This window comes from Archocentrus centrarchus, chromosome 10 (assembly GCF_007364275.1).
Source record: "Archocentrus centrarchus isolate MPI-CPG fArcCen1 chromosome 10, fArcCen1, whole genome shotgun sequence".
In the NCBI taxonomy this organism is placed as follows: domain Eukaryota; kingdom Metazoa; phylum Chordata; class Actinopteri; order Cichliformes; family Cichlidae; genus Archocentrus; species Archocentrus centrarchus.
Genome location: NC_044355.1, coordinates 31,384,744 through 31,407,333, shown reverse-complemented (window position 1 = coordinate 31,407,333; position 22,590 = coordinate 31,384,744). Strand labels below are relative to the sequence as shown.

Below are 22,590 nucleotides of genomic sequence, written 5' to 3'. Positions count from 1 at the left end.
GTAGGCGAGCAATGGAGGCCTGGCTAATTCCAGTCAGAAGTGCATTACAGTAATCAAGACGAGATGTTATAAAAGCATGTATTACTGTTTCGAGATTAGGTTTTGAAAGAAGAGGCTTGATTTTTGACAGTCTTCTCAGCTGAAAGAAGCAGGATTTCACCACTGCGTTCACCTGAGCATCAAGCCTTAAAGTCGGGTCCATTTTTACACCTAAATTAGTGATAATGGATTTCTAATATGGGGCCAGGGAGGAAAGGTCAACACAGGGGGTACTGCTGGTGCCACTGGGTCTGAACAACATGATTTCTGTCTTTTTCTCACTCAAACTCAGAAAATTTAATGACATCCATCCCCTGATGTCTCTAAGGCATTCAAGGAGAGGCTGGACAGAGCGTGAACCAGTGTGTTTCAGTGGAAAATACACTTGACAGTCATCTGCGTAACAGTGAAAAGAAATATCATGCTTCCGAAAAATAGTTCCAAGTGGCAGCAGATATAAAGAGAACAGGAGAGGTCCCAGAATGGAGCCCTGCGGAACCCCCCAAGGGAGGGCAGCAGAGGCAGACTCGAAATCATCAATGCACACACAGAAACTTCTATCTGAGAGGTACGACTTAAACCACTGGAGCGCTGCACCTGTGATGCCCACACACTGCTCCAGCCTGGAAATGAGGATCTCATGGTCCACAGTGTCAAACGCAGCTGTTAAGTCTAATAACACAAGTACCACACAGTCACCAGAGTCGGTTGCTAAAAGAATATCGTTAAAAACCTTTAACAGAGCGGACTCAGTGCTGTGATGGGTTTTAAACCCAGACAGTAACACTTCCAGAATTGCATGTTCATCCAGGAAAGTCTTTAGTTGGGTGAAAAGAATCTTTTCCAGGATTTTTGACAAAAATGGTAGCTTGGAGACGGGCCTAAAGTCACAACTTTAGACACAACTTTAATCCTTGATGTTTGTATTTCTTCTGCTGGCAGCAAACACTTTTACTGTTTTATTGTTCTGTAACCATTAATATCTCATCCTAAAACACCTGTACCTGCTGACCTCAGATCAGATGTGTGTGCACACTGTGCCTGTGTTTGAATTCACTTTTACATTTCAGCATGTTTCCTCTGAAACCCTCAAACAGCAGTCAGTCTGCAGCTGAGAGGATCAAACTAACCTGTCAGCAGCAGCTCAAGCTCAGAGCTTCAGTTTAAACAGCTCAAGCTCCATTATTGTTATGATGGATCAGTTTTAGGTTGCAGGGTCAGGTCAGCGCAGGGGTCAAATCCAGCTTCTTCCAGCTGAGACAAAACATTTTCTTTAAAGCAGTGATCTGTGGCTTTGTGACAACTCTGCTGGATTACTGTAGCTCTCTGTATGCTGGTGTTAGCCACTCCTCCCTGTCTCCTCCTCAGATGGACCAAAATGCTGACACACGGCTTTTAACTGCTTCACCAAGAGAGAGCACACATTCCTGCTGCTTTATCCTCCCTGCACCAGCTGCCTGTACATTTTAGAGCTCACCGCTCCAGGTCACTCAGGTCAGAATTGACAGGTACCCCGGGCATGCAGCGTAAACAGGCAGGAAACTGAAAAAGGAAAAAAAATCATTTATGCTATCAGCTACAGGCTGGGGTATCTGTTGGTTGGTAGTCTTTTAATACATCATTGGCCCTTTTTTTGGTTTGTTTTTTTGAGTGTGTGTGTGTGTGTGTGTATCAGTCAAAGTCAAATCAGTCAGTGTGGTGAGTCCAGAGTGTCACCAAGAGATGGCGCTTTCTTCACAAAAACTTTGACTTGAACAGTTTGAAGTTGTTTTGATAGGTTTTATGCAGAAATATTGTCTCCTGCTAAAAAAATAAAAGCTTACTCAAAGTTATGTCTTGAAAATGTCAAGTAGATGCCTAAAACTTTACAGTCAGTTTAAGCATTCAGACATTTTGCACTGCACGATACACTGCATTACAGCCAGTGGTGCTTGAGATGTTGTCAAAATGAATTTCTGATCACAGAAAAGTCCCAAACACGCTGCCAATGCAGTAAAAACATGGCTGCATAGAAAAACACACACTGGAACACTATCAGTGTTGGAGTGGCCTCCCAGAGCCCAGACTTCAACATTACTGAAGCAGCGTGGGAGCATCGTGACAGAGAAGGGAACAAAAGGCAGAAACATCCAAAGAAGAGCTTCAAGAAGCCTGGAGAAGTGTTCCTGAAGACTACTGAAAGAGGTTAGAGAAAGCTGCCTCAGAGAGTTCAGACTGCTGAAGAATAAAGGTGGTCATACCAAATAGTGATTTTCAAGGTCCGTTTTGAACCTTATAAACTGTATTTCCATGTATGCTTGCACTTTTAAATAAATGTCTGCATTTATTTCCTGTTAAATATAAAGAAATTAGAGATGTTGACAGAGTACTGAAGCACCAAATGAAAGCAGATTAGATCAGTGCTAACTTTATGGCTGTGGAGGCAGGGAAAAGGTTGTACTGTAAATGTGACCAAGGTGGCAAAGCTCATGGTGCCTTCCAGAAAACAGGACATTAGAAGAGCAATAAATGGCATCTAAACTACTGCGTGAATTCCCTAATTGAAGGTTTTCCAAGTTGATATTCAATTTTTGTTGCTTAATTTTTTGCGGCCAATTTCTCCTGAGTAGAGTCCATGCTCTCACATTTCACTATTCACACTCTTAGCTGTGTGTAAAGGTAGTTTTTTGCCTTAAAATGACTGTAATGATTTATCAGAGATACGCAGTATTAACTGATTTTATCCAAAGGTGTGGACACTGTTTTGTTTTTTTTGTTTGTTTTTTTGAGCGCCGCTTTGTGCGTGCACAGTTTATATTTAAAAGAATAAGAATGTGGTTTGTTGCAGGCAGTTTACTGCATTTTAAAATGATGCAGCCCATAAATGATTTGTAAAACTGGTGATAGAAGATCTATATAACCCTTATAAATGATATTATTAATGTGCTAATTTATTTATTGTCAGTCTTATGAAAGCCAGGCTAGGCGTCAGGTGTTTACTGCATCTTAAGACACACTGATGAAAAAATGTCAAAATTTAAAAAGGAATGTTTGGGGTTGAATGTCTGTGTTTGTGGGGGCTGGGAGAGCTGTTTCCACTGTCATTTAGTCCAAAAATGCAGTGATAATTGTGTCCTGCCTGTCAACATAGGCAGTTTTTGCACCTCTAAATAAATACATACTGCAGTATTGAGACACTTTTGACAGAGGAGATAAACTAATTGACTACTAGCGACAAACACCTCAGTGCATCGAGTAACGCTGAAAGTAAGCAGCATGACTGCGATGGTTGTGACTGTGAAAAGGGATGTTTGACAGGTGATCTGACGATCCCTGATCCCTATGACACCAACACCAGAGAAAAATGATCAAATGGTGATTACAAACCTATAACCAACATTATATAATATATATATATATATATATATAATATATATATATATATATATATATATATATATATATATATATATATATATATATATAAACAGTAAAATGCAGTGAGATGAATGCTGTATTAAGTCATTAATCTGGTGATTTAGCACACAGAGCAGAAAAAATAAGCATTTTAATTCCAGTCAATTACTTCATCTCTCGGTGCTGCTGCTTATTTCTGAGGTGCTGGCTGCACATTAGAGCTCTGAAACTTTAAAATGGGTCCATTAAAACATTTAAGGTTACCGTCCCACAGCCTGATAAAGGAGACGCTGACGTGCTCCAGACAGTCAATGCTGTGTGAGAGTAAAGATTAAGAAAAAAAAGAGACTTCAAACATAGGCTTAGTCTACGTGCAAATGTGATATGAGGTTTGCAAGTACAGTGTAGGCGGCCTGTTTTAGGATTATAAAATTGCTGGCAACAGATTAAAAAAATGAATGTATATTTATTACTGATGCTCATCAGGGAAGCACAAAGCCTTGAGACGCTACTGAAAAAAGCTGTTGTAGGCAGTGATTTCATACCTGCTGATCTCTTTTTACTGTGGTGATTGAGCCGGGCACAAAGTGAACTGCTTTCAAAGTACAGAAAATACAGGTTTAAGCCTAAAGTTACGTGGATAAGCCAAAACCCTTCTTCATAGTACAGACCTGTGGTCTGGCTGGTTGTGTTCATCCTGAGGCTACACTTTATTAATATAGTAAACTTAGTACAAGAAGTAAGGCTGTGTTTAGCCAATCATTTCTTTGTTGTAACAATACTTGTTGGCAATAAATCTTCTATGATTGGAAAGGACATTTATTTCCCTTTAAATGGGGCCACATTTACGGGTTGAGCAGCAGAGTTGAGCAGGAGTTGCACTCATGGAAAAACTTGGCAAATCTTGTCTGCGAATGCCAAACAGCTACGGACTTGATGTAGTTTATTGGATTGGATGATTGAAATGTGAAGAAACAAAAGACATTGGCAACTGAACAATTTCTTCATGTAATTGTCTCTCTTCCAGTCAAACGTTCAAAGCGCGCGCACACATTCATGAGTGTAACCACTTGTGTTATATTATTTGGTAAAATCAGCTGCCAGTTCAACACTGTGTGACTGGTCTGATGTTGCCAGTGCCACCCTCTCCCTTTGTGAACGCACTCACACTTAGATCGGGAAACCCTGGGTTAACGTAGCCACTTGGTAAGCAGCTTCATGTGAGCGCTTCTTCCGACTGCCAATGTTAGGATAAGTGAATCCAGATAACGGACAGATACCCTGGGTATGCTGAACTTTCCTCATAGTGCAGGACCCAGGCCTCAGATGTCCTTCCTGATGCAAGCCCAAAGGGATTTGTCACCTCCCAGACCTGATGAGGGGACCTTTTGTTTGTTAGGCCAATGTGTAAATCAGTACACTACAGAGCCACTTTCCCATGCCCTTAACAATGACAATTCAACCCAAAACATTTTTATCTCCACTATCAGTTATTAGCTCGCCCACTGACGGTGGAGGGAGGTTACGTTTTCACCCGTGTTCATTTGTCTGTTAGCAATATCACTTCAAAATTTTTGAATCAAAATTGATGAAATATTCTTTAGGGGGCCAAGAACATTTTCAAGGTCAAAGGTCAAGATCACCGCAAATTTGAATTTTTCATCTATTGTGATGAAATTTGGTACTCAGGTATAAACAACTACTGCTGAGAATTCATTGTCTTTGTATATTTTAAATCAGAATGTTCACAGCAATGAAAAGTGAACTACAAACCCCCCCCCCAAGCATTAAGATGAAGCTCTACTTTAGTGACAGAATACATTTTTAAGTAAGTCTCACATTCCCACTGTTGTGGACACGGCAGATTTCTCACTTCAGTTTAATCAAAGCTTCGTTACATCCTATTCATATATTAAACTTTAAGTCCACAAAGCTGACATCATAGTCACACAAGATCTCAGCTGTTATATGATCAGTGCTTGCTGGTATTCGGTCAACAGATGATCTTCTCTGCATGTTTACAGAACAATAAGTAAATAGTGTCAATAATATCTCTGGTATCATACCTAGAACAAGCTACACAATGTTGCTTTTTCTCTTTATTTACAAGGAACACTTTAATTTTCTCCTCAAGCTGCAGCAATGGAGGCGTCGTCCGGCTGTCGACCCTGAGGCTGTGGAGAGAGACACACACACGATGCTTTATACCAACATGAACAGTGAGTGCTACCTTAGTGGTGTTTATGGGTTTGTGTGTCTGTGCTACCTTGACGAAAATACGCTGAGGCAGGAAGCGTCTCAGAGCTTGAGTGTTGAAGCTGGGACAACGTGGCAGGCTGATGTTGAGCTGTGGTAGTGTTTGGTAACCAGCCATCAGTGGGTAGTAGTTATACACCACCTGCTGCTCCGAACTGGGAAGGATACGGAGACGCACCTGCGCGCACACACACACACACAAATGCATTTGTCATCTGGAGGCATGTGCACAACAGAGTTTTATTCAAATTCAAAACCTCAGTCTGAAATCAGGCAAGGTCCACATACTGTAGACCAGATAAAGCCTGAATGAGGTTAAGGTGACCCTGGACTGTCTGGCACATTCAAAGCAGAGGCCACACAGTAAGAAAGCCTTTGTAAAACTAAAATACATTTAGAAGATTTGCATCCTTTTCCTCCCCTTTTCCAAGTGTATCAGAATTGAATTTGTGGTGATTTAGTAGGGGTGCTGCAAGTGTGCACACAAAAGGAATTTCATCCAAAAAGGAATGATTAAAAGAGTATTTGCCATCGTAAGAACAATAAATCGGTTGCCTCTCATCCTATCCAGTTCCACCATCTTGAACTGCAGCTTGTGACAGCAGTCGTGCTGCTCTGCATGAACCAACTGCAGCCAAAAAAGCCAAAAATAAAAAAAGTGCAGCCATTAATATGCCTGTATGGTCTGCCTTGGTAAATTCTGTGTGTGTGTCACTGAAATATAATTTGATGTTAATGGATCAATCAAATGGTACTCAAATCAAGGCAGTCAGTCCAATCAACAGGACCCATCAGTCCTTAAAACGTGATCCTGACAGTTAGCGTAGCTCTACCTGTTTGAGTCCAGAAAACATGAAGGCATCAGACGGCTCCACAGCCATCTCCACCTCCTGCACCAGAGCCGTTCTGTTCTCTATGTGGTAGCGCACAGGAAGAGACTCCCTGACTCGCCCAAAGGAGGGTAACTCTACAGCAAAACAGAAACACGCAACAACGGTCAGAGGTTACCAGGGTTCAAAAATATCAAATGAAAATAATGTGAACATTTTTTAAATGCTACACAGCGTAGCCAAATATCATCTGCGTGTGCTGTTTGCATGCTGACCAGCGTGGATGTACAGAGGGACCATCTCCAGGACGACATGTGGCAGAGTGACTGTAGTCTGGATGAGAGGACTGTCTGGACTGGAGGACTTTCTGTTAAACACAGTTCAAACCTTAAGAAGCCCGTTGAGGCCCTCTGAAAGCCCAACAGCACCAAAACTATCTATTTCTGTGTACGTACCTCCTCCATGATATCAGGTACTGTCCTGTAGCCACTGTGTTATTGATATTTGTCTGTGGTGGGCATCGGAGACAGAAGCACTCACCGGCACACTCTCCCGTCTGTAGAACCACTGAACACAACACACACCAAATATGTTACAGCCATGTGGTTTATTTTTTTTCCTCTTTCTTTTCCGTTTCAATGATTTTTAGAGTACTGTAAGTATCCAGGCACCTTCCTGTAACTGTGACTGAAGCCGTGGCGTGTTGCTGGTCACAGTAAGCAGCTGCAGAGAAGACGAGGTCAGCAGAAGAGGCCACGGAGATGATGACAGGATGTCTGTCATCAACAGAAAGGGAATGTCCACCGATACCCGGTCCAACGGCTCGAACTGCAGCAGCACACGAGCAGAGACGATCCACAGATACTTTATTAATCTCACAAGGAAAATGTGTTACAGCAGCAAGAAAATAGTACAATCAGCAATATAAAATAATAATAATAATAATAATAACCACTACACAGACGTTCTAAAAACAGAATTTCTGTAACTGTTCTACCATAATCTTAGTCTTCACAGGAACAAAAGATTCATTATTTTACTTTAACATCAAGATGGATTATGTTTAAACGCCCCACACTCAAAGCATCAGTCAGGTTGTTGAGGTGGTTGTACGTAGCTTACTTTAACTGTAATCACAGTACAACAATCATAAATAATAAATGTGATTGCTTGCATTTAATAAAATATAAGCTTTTTTTTTTCAAACAAGGGTTGAACAGCTTGAGAAGGCTCTATGAGGCCTGCATTTGACAATAAATTCAAGCTTATCAGTAAACCGTATGCATCTTTCCCTTGAAGTGTTTCTCATTTACTACTGTAGTATTTAGTGATCTTGACCTTCCAGCCCTTTCCTCTCCCCTCAAAGATCCCCTCGCACCAGCTAACATTAAACCTGGTAAATGTAACTGCACACCTTGGTGGATACAAACTTGACCGAAACTTCAAATGGAACCAGCGTCTCTATGGTTACCGTCTGGTCCTGGAGGACAGAAAAAGTGACAGAAGTAAAACAGAGGCTGATTTCTGTGATTCAAACACACATTTGTCACTGAGCCGACTGTACGAGCAGGGCTGATGAGCTTTCTACCTTATGACACTTGCACACGATGTGCCGTCCTTCCACTGCGGTATCGATGCTGTAGGCCACGTGGAACAGGAAGACCCTGGGTCCGGTCGACACACACTTGACATACACACATCTCTCCAACTAGAGGCAAACACACACACAAAGTTCAAAAACTCACAATTGGCATGTGGTACGCTAAACTGAGAGATTTCTTTGTGAACGTGTCACCTTTTCGCCGGGTTTCAGTTCTCCCAGAGGCACATCAGGGAGCAAAGCAGGCGCACCGTCATCACAAACCTTTGAGCCATCGAGCGTCACGTGAGTGGTCTGACCTAGATTGGCATCCTGGCCTGAACAGACCAACCAAGATGAACACTAAATTAGTACCTGTTTGCTAATGGAGTGGAATTACACATGATTAGAATTATACCAGACAGAGAGCTTTACTCTGACTATTGTGGTTAATGTGGTTGTGAACAGTGCATCACTTGTGTGGTTTAAGTAGAGAGCCTACGTTACACACGGTTAGCTTAGCATAGCATAAAAATCTCCACAGGTGCAGCACCGGTCATCCACTGATCATTGAACAATACATGAATGAGACCAGGTCTCTGAATGCATGCACACACACACACACACACACACACACACACACACACACACACACTAGATTTTCCAACCAAAACTGTTTATAATAAAGGATACTAATGTAATTAAAAAAAAAAAGAGGGTTTTATACCAAAATACTTTTCCTGTTTAAATAACTGTAAGATTCTAAAATACAATGTTAAAAAATTAATATTAAAATTGTGCAGCTGTTTTTTTGTGATGTACTGCTATAAAAACCTGATATTTCAGTCTGAGTTGAAATGAGTGCTTTGAATGAGTCGTTTAAGTCAAAGTGTCCTCAGGGCTGCAGAACACAAATCTAACTTTGTCCATCTGAACAACGATGTACGAGCAACGTGTGCCAATTTAACGCAGATAATTCTGATAACCTGAGACTACTTAAAACAATAATACTTTTCAACATCTTTCTGATACATTGCTACATTTGAAATGCTCATTCCTTGTTTACCTGATATAAGGCAGCCTTATCTTAGCGTCAGTAGACAATAAGCTTATCAAGTCAGTTTAACTGAACAAATTCTTATTTTTGATATTTCAAATAAAACAAGTTCTCGCCAATTAAATATTGTAAAAACATCTCACCTGAGAAACACTGTCTGTAACCTAGTTTTGGCATATTTTGCATAAGAAGATGAAAAAGCAGCACAAACACTGACACAGTATATAAGAATAAGTTGAAAACATAGAGATGGCAGATGTTAGTGGCTGAAATGCATCCCACAAGCCCCGGTGCCCCAGCCACATGTACATATCTGTGTAAGGAATTAGGATGTAATCTAGCTAACCGGTGTAAAAATTAATCTATAACATTTTGCAAGAGATGGAAATAAAAAACCTTGTGGCCCTGGGATAAGTTACAAGCTGTTTTTTTTTCTGCCGTATTGATGTACCTGGTTTGAGGCCAGCTGTTAGTTTAACATCCTTAGCCACAGCCTCCTCCTGTGATTGGACAGTGAGGCTGATGCAGTACATTTCATTGGTGAGTGCAGGAGGCTGGTGGCTCAGCTGAACAGAGATCTTTGGGACTCTGGAGATGATCCTAAACACATGTGAAGAAACATTTGTGCTGATTTGATCGCCGTGTGGATGCTAACTGACAGGTTAGTAATGACTCTGACTCACATGGTGCTGTGCTGCGTGGTCAGGCTGTCCCAGTCCAGCTCCTGATGCGCCTCAATGCTGCGGCCCCAACGCCGTGAAGACCTGCTGGCCTGCAAGGCTTCATGTGCAGAGGCAGCGTCTCCACCTGCACCTCTCCAGCTCAGAAACACACAGCGGCCGCTGTCGCTACCCAGCATCAGCTCGATCCCCGTCATCTACGTTAACAAACATGTTAATCACCGTTTCTCTCTCTCACACACAGTTACCAAAACAAAACCAAACCACCTTACCTCTATCTTCTTACCAACATCTTCAGTTTTTGCCACAAAGCTGAAATTGTAGCATTTGGTTTTTCCTGGCAGCACAGTCATACTGTCCTGGCCTGAACTCTCCACCACACACCACTGGTTATACTCCTAAAAAACCAAAACACCTTTGTCACATACAGCTGCAGCAACTTACAGATGTGTTGCCTGACAGCTGTTCACCTTTTCCTTGGAATTGGTTAGAAATCTGGTTCAATTTCCCACAAAAACACATAAAACACATAAAACTTGAAATACATTTCTTACATCTGAAAGGCAATTAAAATAAAATGCAGTTTTTGTCATTTGTCCTTTATGTGTCCCTCAAACTCACGTTTACAGTCTTATTATTCAAAAACGTGATTAGTTAAACCTTTGTCTTGACTGTCCAACACTCACCTTTTATTATGTATAGTTATTTAAAAACAAAATCAGCAGATATATTGAATTTTTAAGTCAGCCAATATTGGTCACCATCTTAAAAATCCTGTATTAGTCAGGCTCCAGTACCAACCACAAAACACACAATCACTGAAGCTTTCTGTGCCGTAGATGAATTTTCCATTTGCCTTTTCTGTAGCGTGTACCTGGTTACTGAGGCTGACCGCCAGCTTGTTGAAAGATACGGGATGGGGGCAGTCGGCTCGGAGGAAAACCTGCAGCTGGATTGGCTGGTCCACGTGGAAACTGGGAGACTGGAATTTGGCCTTACACTGGACTGGAGTAAGAAAGGAGAACAGTTATTAGAACCCACTTTGAGACAGCAGAAAGACTATTTTTGAGGACACATGCCACACCAAACACTGCACAGAGGTTAATCGTTCACCCCGTGCCCAAAGCCTTGAACGCTTCCATTTTAATAATCCAAACTGTAATAAAAAGGAAAAGAAAAGATCCAGAGGTTCACTTTACACTGAACTCTTCTTAAACTCTACATCACTGTTCAACACGGCTCGCTCCTGTACTTCCTGCCATGTACACGATAAAGCAGAAAAATTAAAACCTTTTTTTTACTAACTGAATGGGATGTAGTCTTGCACTTCTATCGTTAGCTCATTTGATCCAGCCAGAGCCATGCGGTCATTCCACAGTGACCTGGCTGCACTGGCAGAAGACGGATCACACTCCGGCTCAGCATCTGGGACCTCGTTCTGAAAACCAGAGGATAATAAAAACATGCATGGACTTGATTTGGTGTGTGACCTCGCTGACCTCTGCAGCTGATGTATGAGCTGTACAACACAACCACAAACAGCAGCATCTAAGCATTTAATTCCTCCTCCTCCTGCACACACTAATCTTCCCACAAGTATTGAAATGTTTTAAATCCAAAAGACGATCATTTGATTGAATCTTTCAACTCACTGAGAGGACTTTGATGAGATTCTTCTCAATCCTCGACTTTTGCTCCTCCTTTAAGGTAGACGCTAAAACAGACGACATATCAGCATTATTTTTTCAATCTAATCTTATTCAATATTTATATTTAATATTTTTCACATCTTAGAGGAGTTGAAAAGTCATTTTTTTCAGATTTATCACGTGAAAGTAATAAGACGGTGTGTTTTCTTCTTTAACTGTTCATTTTGTGTTATGCTTTACAGCTCGCTCAGGTGATTATTTTGGGACACCAAAATATGTTTTGCATGCGTCGATAAGAGAACGTTATTCCACACTACTAATTAAATAAAATATCAACGTATATCTAGAACGTCGGAAGGTTTTTATTGTGTAATCAATAATAAGCTTCGTTCTTTTCACCCAGTTTTCTACAAGCGGCCGAGTGTAAAACTGATGCTTACCTCTGCCCAGCAGCTCCATGCAATATATGATGTAGTCCTTAATACTGGCCATCAGATAAGCACAGCGAAGAGCTGTGGTCAGTATGGCTGTCAGGAGACCCCACCATCGCTCTGTGCGATAGTCACACATCACGTAGTCCAGCAGCCTGATAAGAACACACACACACACACACACACACACACACACACACACACACACACACACACACACACACACACACACACACACACACACACACACACACACACACACACACACACACACACTATGACAAACTGTACAGTGTGAAGAATCTTTAAGATTGTAATGTGTCCAAGTCTGAGATTAAAATGAGACTGGAGTGTCCTGTGAATATGGAGTGTGACGTACTTCAGCGCTTTGGTGTAGTCTTTTGCATGGTAGTACTCCTCTCCCATCTGCACCACTACAAAAGAACAAGATGAGACAAACGTGTAACAACGTGCAAATAAAACCCTTCCATGCAACACAATGTGGTTTTGAGCTGCATGAACTATGCTGTGTGTTCATATAAAATCATCAGTGTCGATGTTCTTTATATCCTAGAAGGGAAAACTAAAGATAAGAAAATGTCTGACTGTGAGAAAGCAATAATGCAATAATGAAGAGGAGAGTCTATAAGTGACTATAAAATGCAAATTATACGCACTGAGGTGACTCTTCATTCGAGGACACTTGTACTTCTTAAACTGGGCAACAGCATTACTGAGCAGTGCTATTATCAGCTCCTGTAGTGGCAGACACACAGAGAATCATGTTTAAACACAACCTGATGGTAACTAGAGGAAGCAGACAGATTGAGACATTTTTGAATATGGGACCATGATAACAAAGAATCAATGCTTTGAATGTTCTTATGTCTTCAGTTCTGTGTGAAGCATTTTCTGCTTTAAGCTGCTGTGATGCGCCACATGCAGGAAAGAACTACCAACTTTCCTCTCTAAAAAAAAGGAGGCAGGTCCTCACAATGTGACTGTGTGAACATATTTAGATCCTCACAAAGCAAGTACATACAATTCCTACATTTTCTTGCTGGCACTTCTATACCTTTGAGTGTATAAAGCCTTTATTTTTGATATCCCCACCTTTGACAGTATCAAAAACAGATGCTATTTATAGGAATTGGCTAATTCTTTAAAAAACAAAAAACAAAAAAACATTTAATTTGAAAGAACTGCTGCCTTAAGGTGAGTTAAGTAAAATTTTTTCATGAATTGAACAAATTTTCTGACAATGTCTGGATGACCTTCCCAAGTTCTTAAGGCCTGTGGACTGACTTTTGTGGGCACGTGAAGGATCCGGATCAATTTATCCTTCTGCACTGAGTGTATGTAAAGCCTACAACAGCTTACACAAGTGGCCGACACTGCTGACAGCAGTTACTGTGCGTGGTGTGCCTGTGTTTCTTTGCAATTACACAACCAAAACTGTCTTTGACTTGATCAATTCTCTTCCAGTCAGTTTGAAAAAATGGCAACAGAAGAAAAAGTAGCTGGAAATGTGTAGGAGGAGGTGACAGTACCAAACAGGATAATCACAGCTAAGTGGACAGGATGAGCAGTGACATTTCTAGGGAGGTGCACATCAGGTTACAGTGTGGGGCTTTCAGGGTTTGCTGTTATCACATAGCTAAGATATCAATGTAACTCAGAAGTATAAATCCCACAATAAGATTAGCCAGCTAGCTGCTATGTTGAGTATCAAGCAATGGGGTACCAGGCTGAGCGGGCAACTCATACATAGAGCTATTGCAGAGGCCTGGGTTTGAATCTGCCCCTGAGCTGAACACTGTGAGCTGTTAGCTAATGCCAGTGTGCATGCTAACATGGAACGCTACTGCACAAACCAAGCCGGCCATTTTCAAATTATTTTATCAGCTACCACCACTCAACATGACTGGAGCCACACAGTGTAGCTAAGTTTCAGCCAAATGGCTAACTGTACCTTCTGTGCTAATAATATAGCTGGGAAAATCATATCCAAGCTTATGTACAATGCTAAATGCCTAAAGATTAATAACGGGTTTTTTTTCTCAGGTTAATCCGAGTTCCTTGAAAATAATTGGAACCCTAAAAAAGTGAAACGCTGTTGTGCACTCTTACAGAATGTGGAACATCTCTCTCTTTAATCTGCAGGGCCAGAATCCCGGTCTTCTCCTTCTCTGCATCTGGAGGATCAATACCTGGAAGTAAAATAATACAGACATGATTACTGAACAAACACTTGGTTTTAGGGTCCATGTTGGAATCAGGCTTGAGTTAAGTATAGAGGTATGAAAATAAATTATGGCAATAACGGTCCTCACAGTGATAAGCTTGTTATAGACACGCACTTCTTTTCGTTAATCTGACAGCCTCTGTCTGAAGGTGCACTCCAGCTTTTCTATAAAAAGTATAAACACCACTCTTTCTAGCTTTAACATATCTAAAAGCATGCCAGCTCTGTCAAGCACCGAGTTTCTCAGACAGTTTTGACAAACACTAATAGGAGGTGAACTTAATTTGCTGCTTCCAGCTGTTTCGAGAAGTCTTTTCTCTGAGTTTATTGCCTACATGTGGCATCAGACAGCAGCACGATCCTTTCATAAGCTTTCAGAGGCAAGACGGACATAAAAGGACTGGTTCTTATTCAGCACTTTTCTACTCTACATGAGTTTTATACAGCACATCTCATTCACCATTCATACAATCACTTTCTATGTCTACGTGTGACAATCTAACATAGCATGGTTAAAGCCAGCAGTGTTGTGTATTCCATGTCTGGGTGTAGAAAGGTATGTGCCTGTTTCTGTGAACATACTCTGGTGTCCCTGTCTCCAAGGTCTCTGGCCATAGAAATCCAGCCCTCCACTTTGGGTGTCCAGAGGATCAGGGGAGGGGTAATTTACTCCAGCCTGGAACAACCGACCAATAAAATAAAACATTTGAGTGGTGTTTTATATGTAACATGCAATATACAAGCTTCCTAAGATAAATTATGATTCACATTTTAAAACAGCAAGCGTGATTTAGGTTCATGGAACTGATGCCATCTTTCGTATTGCTGGTACACTCAGCGTATAAACAACTGAAGCACTATCACCTGACAGAGCTGCTGTGCCAGCTGCTTCCTGTCCTGACTGTAGCAGGCAGCCTGCTGGTAGTAAAATCCAGGGTTCTGGGTCTGGATGGCAGTCAGTCCCAACTTTATGGCTTCATCAAACAGTTCCCCAAATGACTGAAACCTGTGAACAGACAGTCAAGATCTGCAGTGATGGTATATGGACATTTATTATTAAAGTACAGGTCTGCCTTAATCGGGGTAAATGTGTCATTTGTATAAGTTACTGTGTGTTTATGTACATTCCTTTGAGGATAACTGCGCTCACATTACAGCCTTTTTTTTTTTTTTTTGCACATGTGAAAACTCTGGATTTGAACCTCTTGGCTGGCTGGGGCCTTTCTGTGTGGAGTTTACATGATCTCTCCTGTTCCCTGTGTGGGTTTTTCAGTCAAAAACATTTATTTTCACCATTGTGAATTAATATATTTTTATTCCTAAGGTTTGATCCCAACAACTTGCTAAATACCATCACACGCTGTTACATACAGTGTGATGGGTATTTATTCATGACCACGTCACATATATGCCCAATTCATGTGTGTTCATTTGCAATGAGCATATCTCACTGTTTAGACATCCATGCAGAGTGCTCAAAGGCTAGTTCAGCGCTGCCGATCTTCTTCTTGCACATGTCAATGTGCTTTCGAAATTGGGCTATAGCATCGAGAGGAGTGTTATGCTGGAAACACAGGCGGCAGATCTACAGAGAGAGAAGAGGAACATGAAGGGAGAACAGAGGAAAAAATGGTAAATTATCATGGCTAATATGTGCAGACATGCATTAGGTTCTTAGTTGCCTACTAATTAAAATCATCAGATCAGAATTTCCCAACTTGAATTACATTTTGTCAAATCGCAACACTTAACAGATGAGCACACGACAGCCAGCTCTAAATTTTCACAAACTGAACCTCTTCTCACAATCATCAGCTACAAAACTGATGAAAATAGAAATCGTGCTACTCGCTTTCAAATAGTGTTGTGAATAATACTGCAAGATGTAGTCCACTTGTGTATCTTTATCTCCAGTGTCACAAAATAATATAGCTTAGTTTATAGCAGTGTTTCTCAAACTGTGGGGCGAAAGCGCCCTGGGAGAAAAGCCATGCGGGACAAACGTTGAACATCGGATTAATTCTCACGGTGGAACAAGGAAATTATGTTAGCAGGTATGTTAGCAGTGGAACTCTCCAGCGTCACTGTCTGACTAAATGTTCACGTGCTCCCTAATATATCCCACCCACTAGCAGGTGGCGTGATGAAGAGATAATCAGTGTTATTCACTTCACGTTAGCGGTCATAATGTTACGCTTGATCGGTGTAGGTTGCTTTTGTGGCACTCTCTGTTATCCTTCTCGGCTGTACACACAAACTCCACCATCTTTGACTGCAGCAATGACAGCAGTCCTTGTTCTGCTCATTAGCTCACATTAGCTGTGAGCTGGAGGGCCATAACCTGCACTAGATGGCGAACCAGTTCATGTGCTACGAAGCCAAGCTTGGCAGCTGCAATCTAAGACAGTGGAGTTAGAGGTCACTCACAGGATGACTCTCTGCAGACACAGCTGATTATGCTGCTCAGTTTGTTTGCCACACACTACTAGGTTAATGCAAATACACACGCTTGTACCCCTACTAATGTTGATTAATTTAAAGACATGAAAAAGTCAGATCCACTGCCATTAATCAAAGGATGTTTTTCAGTTAACAAATATAGGCAAGCACAAATGTACCTTATAGTTGATAAATCCAGCCATAGTTTTGATCTCCAACATGTTTGTTTCATGTGCTCTGAGCTCATGCACAAGACTGTAGGCAGTTCTGTAGTACCTACAAACACCAACACACAAAGCAAAACTGATCAGGACAAACTCCAGCCCTCTAACTGTCCACTCCACCAGACACGTGAAACATTACAAACTTCATCTACCAGCCACTAAATGCTTTGTCTATTAAAAGAAACAAGGTTGTCAGATTTAGGACGTTTACCAAGAGCGTGGCTCTATTTTTCAGAAATACTACAACGAGTCATTAAAAAGGACAGAGAGTTTCTGGAAATTTTCCTAAAAGCCTTACTGTGTTACCACAGCAAACAGCAAACATACTCAGCATCACCTCTGGACACACTTACTTGAGAGCATTCTGAGTGTCCTGCTTCAGCTCACTGAAGAAAGCAGTTTTAAATTGATGCCTGACAAACAGAAGCTGGGAACAGCAAAACAGGGAGAGAAAGAGGGGACATTATAAAGTTTGTCTAAAGCTAATTCTTAAACTCTGCGTTTGCCTTTCATCCCGAGCAAATTTATAAACTGTGACAATCTTAAGAAATATTTAAAGATCCCACAGAACACATCTTTTTAGAAAGATAATTCAAGTGTTGCACATCCCAAGGATGCATCTGTCAGGTCTCAGTTCAAACTATCATCTTTCATTCTACAATGATTGGATGCCCCTCGTTAAAGCCTTATTACCTCTCATGTGACACCTCTTTGTCAAAGCCACTGCCACGGATCAGCCAGGAAAAAAGTTGCTTCATTATACTATGGACAATGTTTTCCTACAATGGTGTTACCAGGAGTATACTAGGAATTAGATTTAAAATATCCAGGCTTTCTTTGAGTTAGCTGGCTCAACAAAACCTTTTTTTTTTTTTTAAACATTTATGTTAAAATGCAGTGCTGCTACAACATTAAAATGGATGCAGTTAAACCTGATACTCAAGAAGTCACTGACACTGTCACATAATACATGAGGTGTGTTAATAACTTTGGTTATTGGTCAAATCAAATCAAAGTGAATCAGTTTTCTAATCACTGCTCTTTTCACAGTGTAAAGCCTACTTGGCAGTAAATCAGGACAAAGCACAAGACATATTTATACTGTTTCTGCATCACCAACTGAACACATATGACAATGTGGCACATACAGACTGCACTGCTGTGACTTCACTCCGTGGCTTCCTTCAGTGCTTATTTCCAGCATACAGTTCAACAGGTTGCATGTATAAAACATATCGCTTCAGCAGATAATCTGAATCACACTGAAAAACCTGGCAGCATATTTAAAGGTATAGTTTCTGAATACATCCTGTATGTGCAGTTTTCTGTGGACTGAGCATTTTAATATGTATAAACAGCACCTACACCTGCTGCATAATAAAATCAGACACCAAAATCTTACTTTCTACAGTCTGGGGCCTTTCAAGTGTCCACTCACTGTTTGTGGGCGCCACACATGTTCATACCTGGTGGGTCGTCTTGTTGAGGAACTCTTTGTGAGATTTGACACGTCGAATCTCAGTGTAATAGTAGGTCTGAGCATGTTCATAGAAGGCATTCTCCAACCTTTAGAATCACACCAAGAGAATATTCAAGTCACAGTTCTCATTTTAAAATCAGGGCACCCCTGCTTCAGTCAGTTGCAGGTACCTTATAATGTAGCCCACTAAGTGGTCAGTATGAGGCAGAACAAAGAGGCTCTTGCCAGACAGATCACAGGCATGACAAAGAGCTGATGCTCTCTCTGATGCTACCAGGTCCTCTCCTGTGAAAAAAGAGAACAACAGATTGCAGGTCCCTGTAATGTCTACAGCATGTTTTGCTTTTTTGTACTCTTGGAAGTCATGACAGTGAAATGTAAAGAGCTCCCATAAGCACATATTCTTATAAGTTCTAACTATGATTTTACAGAGGCCTCTACCTGGAGGCAGAGGAGTTTTCTTCTGGATTAAAACCACGGCCACTTTGGTGTTCCTGCTCTGAAGACTGGTCCTAAAGACACACAAATGCAATGCAGCATATAAAACGTATTACATATTTCCCTTAAAAAAAAAAAAAAAAAAAAAAAAAAAAAAAAAAAAAAAAGGAGCATTTCACAGATATTACCCACCTGACAATCTCCACTTTAGTTGCACATTCAGATTGTTTCTCTTTCCACTGTGGGTCATCCCAGTCCAATTCATAAAACAGAACTACAAGAGCAGGTACCAGGTTTAAATGTTTATTCATCCAACCTGTTTTCAGGATGCCTTTAGGGATGTACCACTCGTATGATGTTCGCTAGATACACAGAAAAAGCAAAAAAAAAAGTATTGTTGGTGGTTGTTAGTGCTTTTCTACATTCTAAGTGATGCTGTTATTTAGCAGTAGTTTGAAAATGAAATTTTCAGTGATAGGTTGGATTTTGTTGGAATATAATAGAGCGTAAACTTCAACTTCTCAGAGATTTCTCAATCTGCAGCTCACCTTAGTGCGACATTTTGGGTACTCGTGGTCTCCCGGGAGCACTTTGAAGGAGATGGGGACTCTGTCAGCACGGCGATTGGCGCAGAAGGCATCCCAGATGGCCCGGTGCACAGCATTGTACACCACATCCAGACCAGTCAAAGCTACAAAAGCCATGGGCCGACAACATAGCTCCGGAGGAAGCTCCCACTGGGACCCTGTCATTGTGATGGTTCAACAATAGATAGACCTACACAAAAATAGCAACAAATACCCTCATACATCAAGCGTACAGTTCGATCAATAATGGTTAATAATTTCCTATCAATGCTCTGTCGTGTTTTAACAGTTTGATGATGTAGGAAGATATCTCCAGAATTAGTTTAAAATGTATTCTGACAAAAAATTAAACAGATTTTGCGCAATCGCAACAAAATTCAAAAAGACCCACTGAAGATGAACACAGGAGCTTCTGACCTGCAGATCACAAGACTTTAGCACTGACCCGGCAGAGTTCAGATAAGCAGCTCGTGACAGTTCGACTGTTTACACTATATTAAATGCAGCTCGACGCTTTTGAAAAAAGAAAAGTCTTTCATTTATATAAAAAATAATCGATTATACATACGATCGGCATTGTATACATTTTGACAGTCAGAAAATGCATAAATACAGACGCCATAGTACGAAAGCGGAACTGAAACAACCCGGCTAATGCTAGTGACAGTGCATTTAGCGTCCGGAGTAAAGACTGTGATTGTGCAGAATCGTGAATCGACAGCATACCTCAGTGCATCACTTCCAATAAACTGGCAACGGCGCTGAGTTCAGGAAGCTTGGTTGAATTAGCTAACTGCACTTCATGGACTGATAGCAAGCTAGCGTTTTCTAATAAGGTAAAGCTTAGCGTTAGCTAGGCAGTGGGCGAGGTTGCAAATGTACCGAGTACACATCAACCAGGTTTCGTTTCGCACTGCTTGACTTCTTTATAGCTAAATTCTTCCCCCGGTCACCACAAGAAAACGATGTGTCAACCTCGACAAACTAGAAAAAAACAGCTACTTTAGTAGCTATTGCTGAAGGAATAACAAACTCTATCCAATTAGCGGTCTACCAGAAGTTCCATATCACTTCCGGTCTGACTTTTCAAAATTAAAGTTCCATTGAGAAACTGCTGACTTTTAACAAGAAAAGCGAATGAGAAAAAGAATTAATCTTAATCTAAGGATACCAATCATGACTCTTTACAAAACCTATACAAACGAATTATATATTATAGTAGAAAATAACATTTTAGCTGAAGAAAATAAACTACTTTATTTGCATTATATTTTATATGATAACGCTGTTCTTTTTCCGCCTGTTCGCTGTAGAGGTCACCACAACAGATCATCTTTCTCCTTCTCGCCCTATCCCTTCCATCCTTCTGTTAAACCTCTGCATGTCCCCCTCACTACATCCATAAACCTTCTCTGTGGTCTTCCTCTTTTATTCCTGCTTGGCAGCTCCACCTTTGCCCAATATATCCTCTGTGCATTCCCAAAACAGCTCAGGCTTGCTTCTCTAAATTTGTCTCCAAACCGCTCAACCTGAGCTTTCTTATTTCTAATTTATGATCCTGTCTTCCTGTTCAGTGCTATGCAATCCCGCCCCCACCTTGAACCTCACCACTGTCCCACTGTCCTCATTCATGTCACCCCCACATACGTACTTCTCTGTTACATGTTAACAGTATGATGTTTAGAATCTTATTGTTACACTGCACTACCTAAAACTGGAACAGGCTCTAATTGATTCTAGCCAGACTGGGGTTGTTATTGTTGTTTTTATAGCTCACATAGACCTCACTTTTTATGCCTAAAGAGTAGCTACTATGTTGGACTTCCTTTGTAAGAAGAACTCAAAACATTATCACTTTTACAATCTAATGGATCTCCCCATGTCAGCCAAAGCCTCAGCAGTTGATGATGAGATGACCCCTGGAGGGATGAAGAATTTGGAGCACATGACACATTTATAAATTAAACTTAAATGAGGTGCAGCAGCAAAGCTAAATCTGTAGGAGCCAATATTCAGGTGGAGCGGGATTCTTGGATTTCCTGTGCAGGTAAGGATAGGAAGGGAAGGGTAGTGGTTCAGATGGCTGCACGGGCAACAGCAAGAGTAAAGAAATCGGTCATGGTTTGTGCCAGTGAAACTTGACAAGGTAACAGATTTAAATAATATTTTCAGGGAATCTGTAAATGTGACAGAGAGCATCGAAATCATTAAAGTTAAGCCATTCTGCTCATTTTCAGCTCCATATTCTATTCTTGAACTACACTGAGAATGTTTGCCTGATTCCCAGTTGAAAATAATCCTTGTTCATCTTATACTGGGGCTTGGTGCAGCCCATCAGTTCATCCTCTGTTTGAAGCGAGCCATTTTAATTCCCTCCCTTCTGATTGGCTGCTTCTCATAAACAAAAGGTGGGCATGCTTTTAACTGGAGCTGCAGTATAATGCCAAAAATATCTGCTCGTCTGCCTTCACACACATATGAACTTGAGTGACATCCTATTCTTAATCCATAGAGTTTAATATGATGTGCCTAGGTGCTTGGTTTATACATCTGTGGCCATGGAAGTGTCTGGAAGACCTGAATTCAATGATTAGGATGGATGAGGGAATACTTTTGGCAGTATAATATCAAATGTGACAGGATCACACTGGGATATCAGCTCTCACTGATAGCCAAGGATGGAAAAAAACAATGACACTGAGTGTTTAGAGCCTGAGCTTTTGGCTAACAGGAATTACATGTACATACCTGGATACATACCTGGATACCTGGACCTCATTATTGGAAGCTTTAGCTGTGTTAATAGTATATATATATATACATATAATACAATAATAATACAACACAAGAAGACACAGTGAGATGGAACAGCTGCAGAGTGAAGAAAGACAGCCCATCAGGAGATCCCAGGTATTGCTGTTATCCGATCTGATGATTGGCTCACTGCCTTGAAAGCCAGTCACACCCTTTTGCTGTGGAAGTATGTATATCGTATTTACTTTAGGCCTTCTACTTTTTTTTAACATTCTCCTCTATAATAAAAGAATGTGCCCACCTGATAACGTATCTAAACGCGGAGAAGGAGAAAAACCTAACGAAAAATCAGAGCCACAATATAAAGAGCCAATCTGAAGCAGCCTGCGTCTGAGCTGACTCTGCGTGCATACACAAAGGTTAAATTCAAAGTTGCAGCACTAGCTGCCTGTGGAGCACACGGACAGATGCCTCCGAGCTTCCTGTCGTTCTGCTCTCCTCGGCAG

At 41.0% G+C, this 22,590-nt stretch overlaps 1 protein-coding gene across 1 annotated transcript; it reads right to left on the bottom strand.

Annotated features, from left to right (window-relative positions):
* Positions 1 to 5,272: 5,272 nt before the first annotated feature.
* trappc11 (trafficking protein particle complex subunit 11) lies at positions 5,273 to 20,399 on the bottom strand. The gene is made up of 30 exons (XM_030739836.1): positions 20,057 to 20,399; positions 19,292 to 19,520; positions 18,936 to 19,105; positions 18,747 to 18,817; positions 18,476 to 18,590; positions 18,292 to 18,391; positions 17,179 to 17,252; positions 16,781 to 16,877; positions 15,614 to 15,747; positions 15,027 to 15,168; positions 14,745 to 14,838; positions 14,048 to 14,127; positions 12,595 to 12,673; positions 12,297 to 12,351; positions 11,927 to 12,072; positions 11,490 to 11,551; positions 11,143 to 11,275; positions 10,712 to 10,842; positions 10,110 to 10,235; positions 9,841 to 10,034; positions 9,609 to 9,757; positions 8,317 to 8,438; positions 8,110 to 8,229; positions 7,936 to 8,001; positions 7,193 to 7,349; positions 6,977 to 7,088; positions 6,797 to 6,888; positions 6,525 to 6,658; positions 5,702 to 5,869; positions 5,273 to 5,609 (listed from the first exon to the last, which is right to left on the bottom strand). Exons 2-30 carry the CDS (start codon positions 19,493 to 19,495, stop codon positions 5,565 to 5,567), a joined length of 3,372 nt encoding a protein of 1,123 aa, XP_030595696.1. The 5' UTR covers positions 19,496 to 19,520; positions 20,057 to 20,399; the 3' UTR covers positions 5,273 to 5,564.
* Positions 20,400 to 22,590: the final 2,191 nt, after the last annotated feature.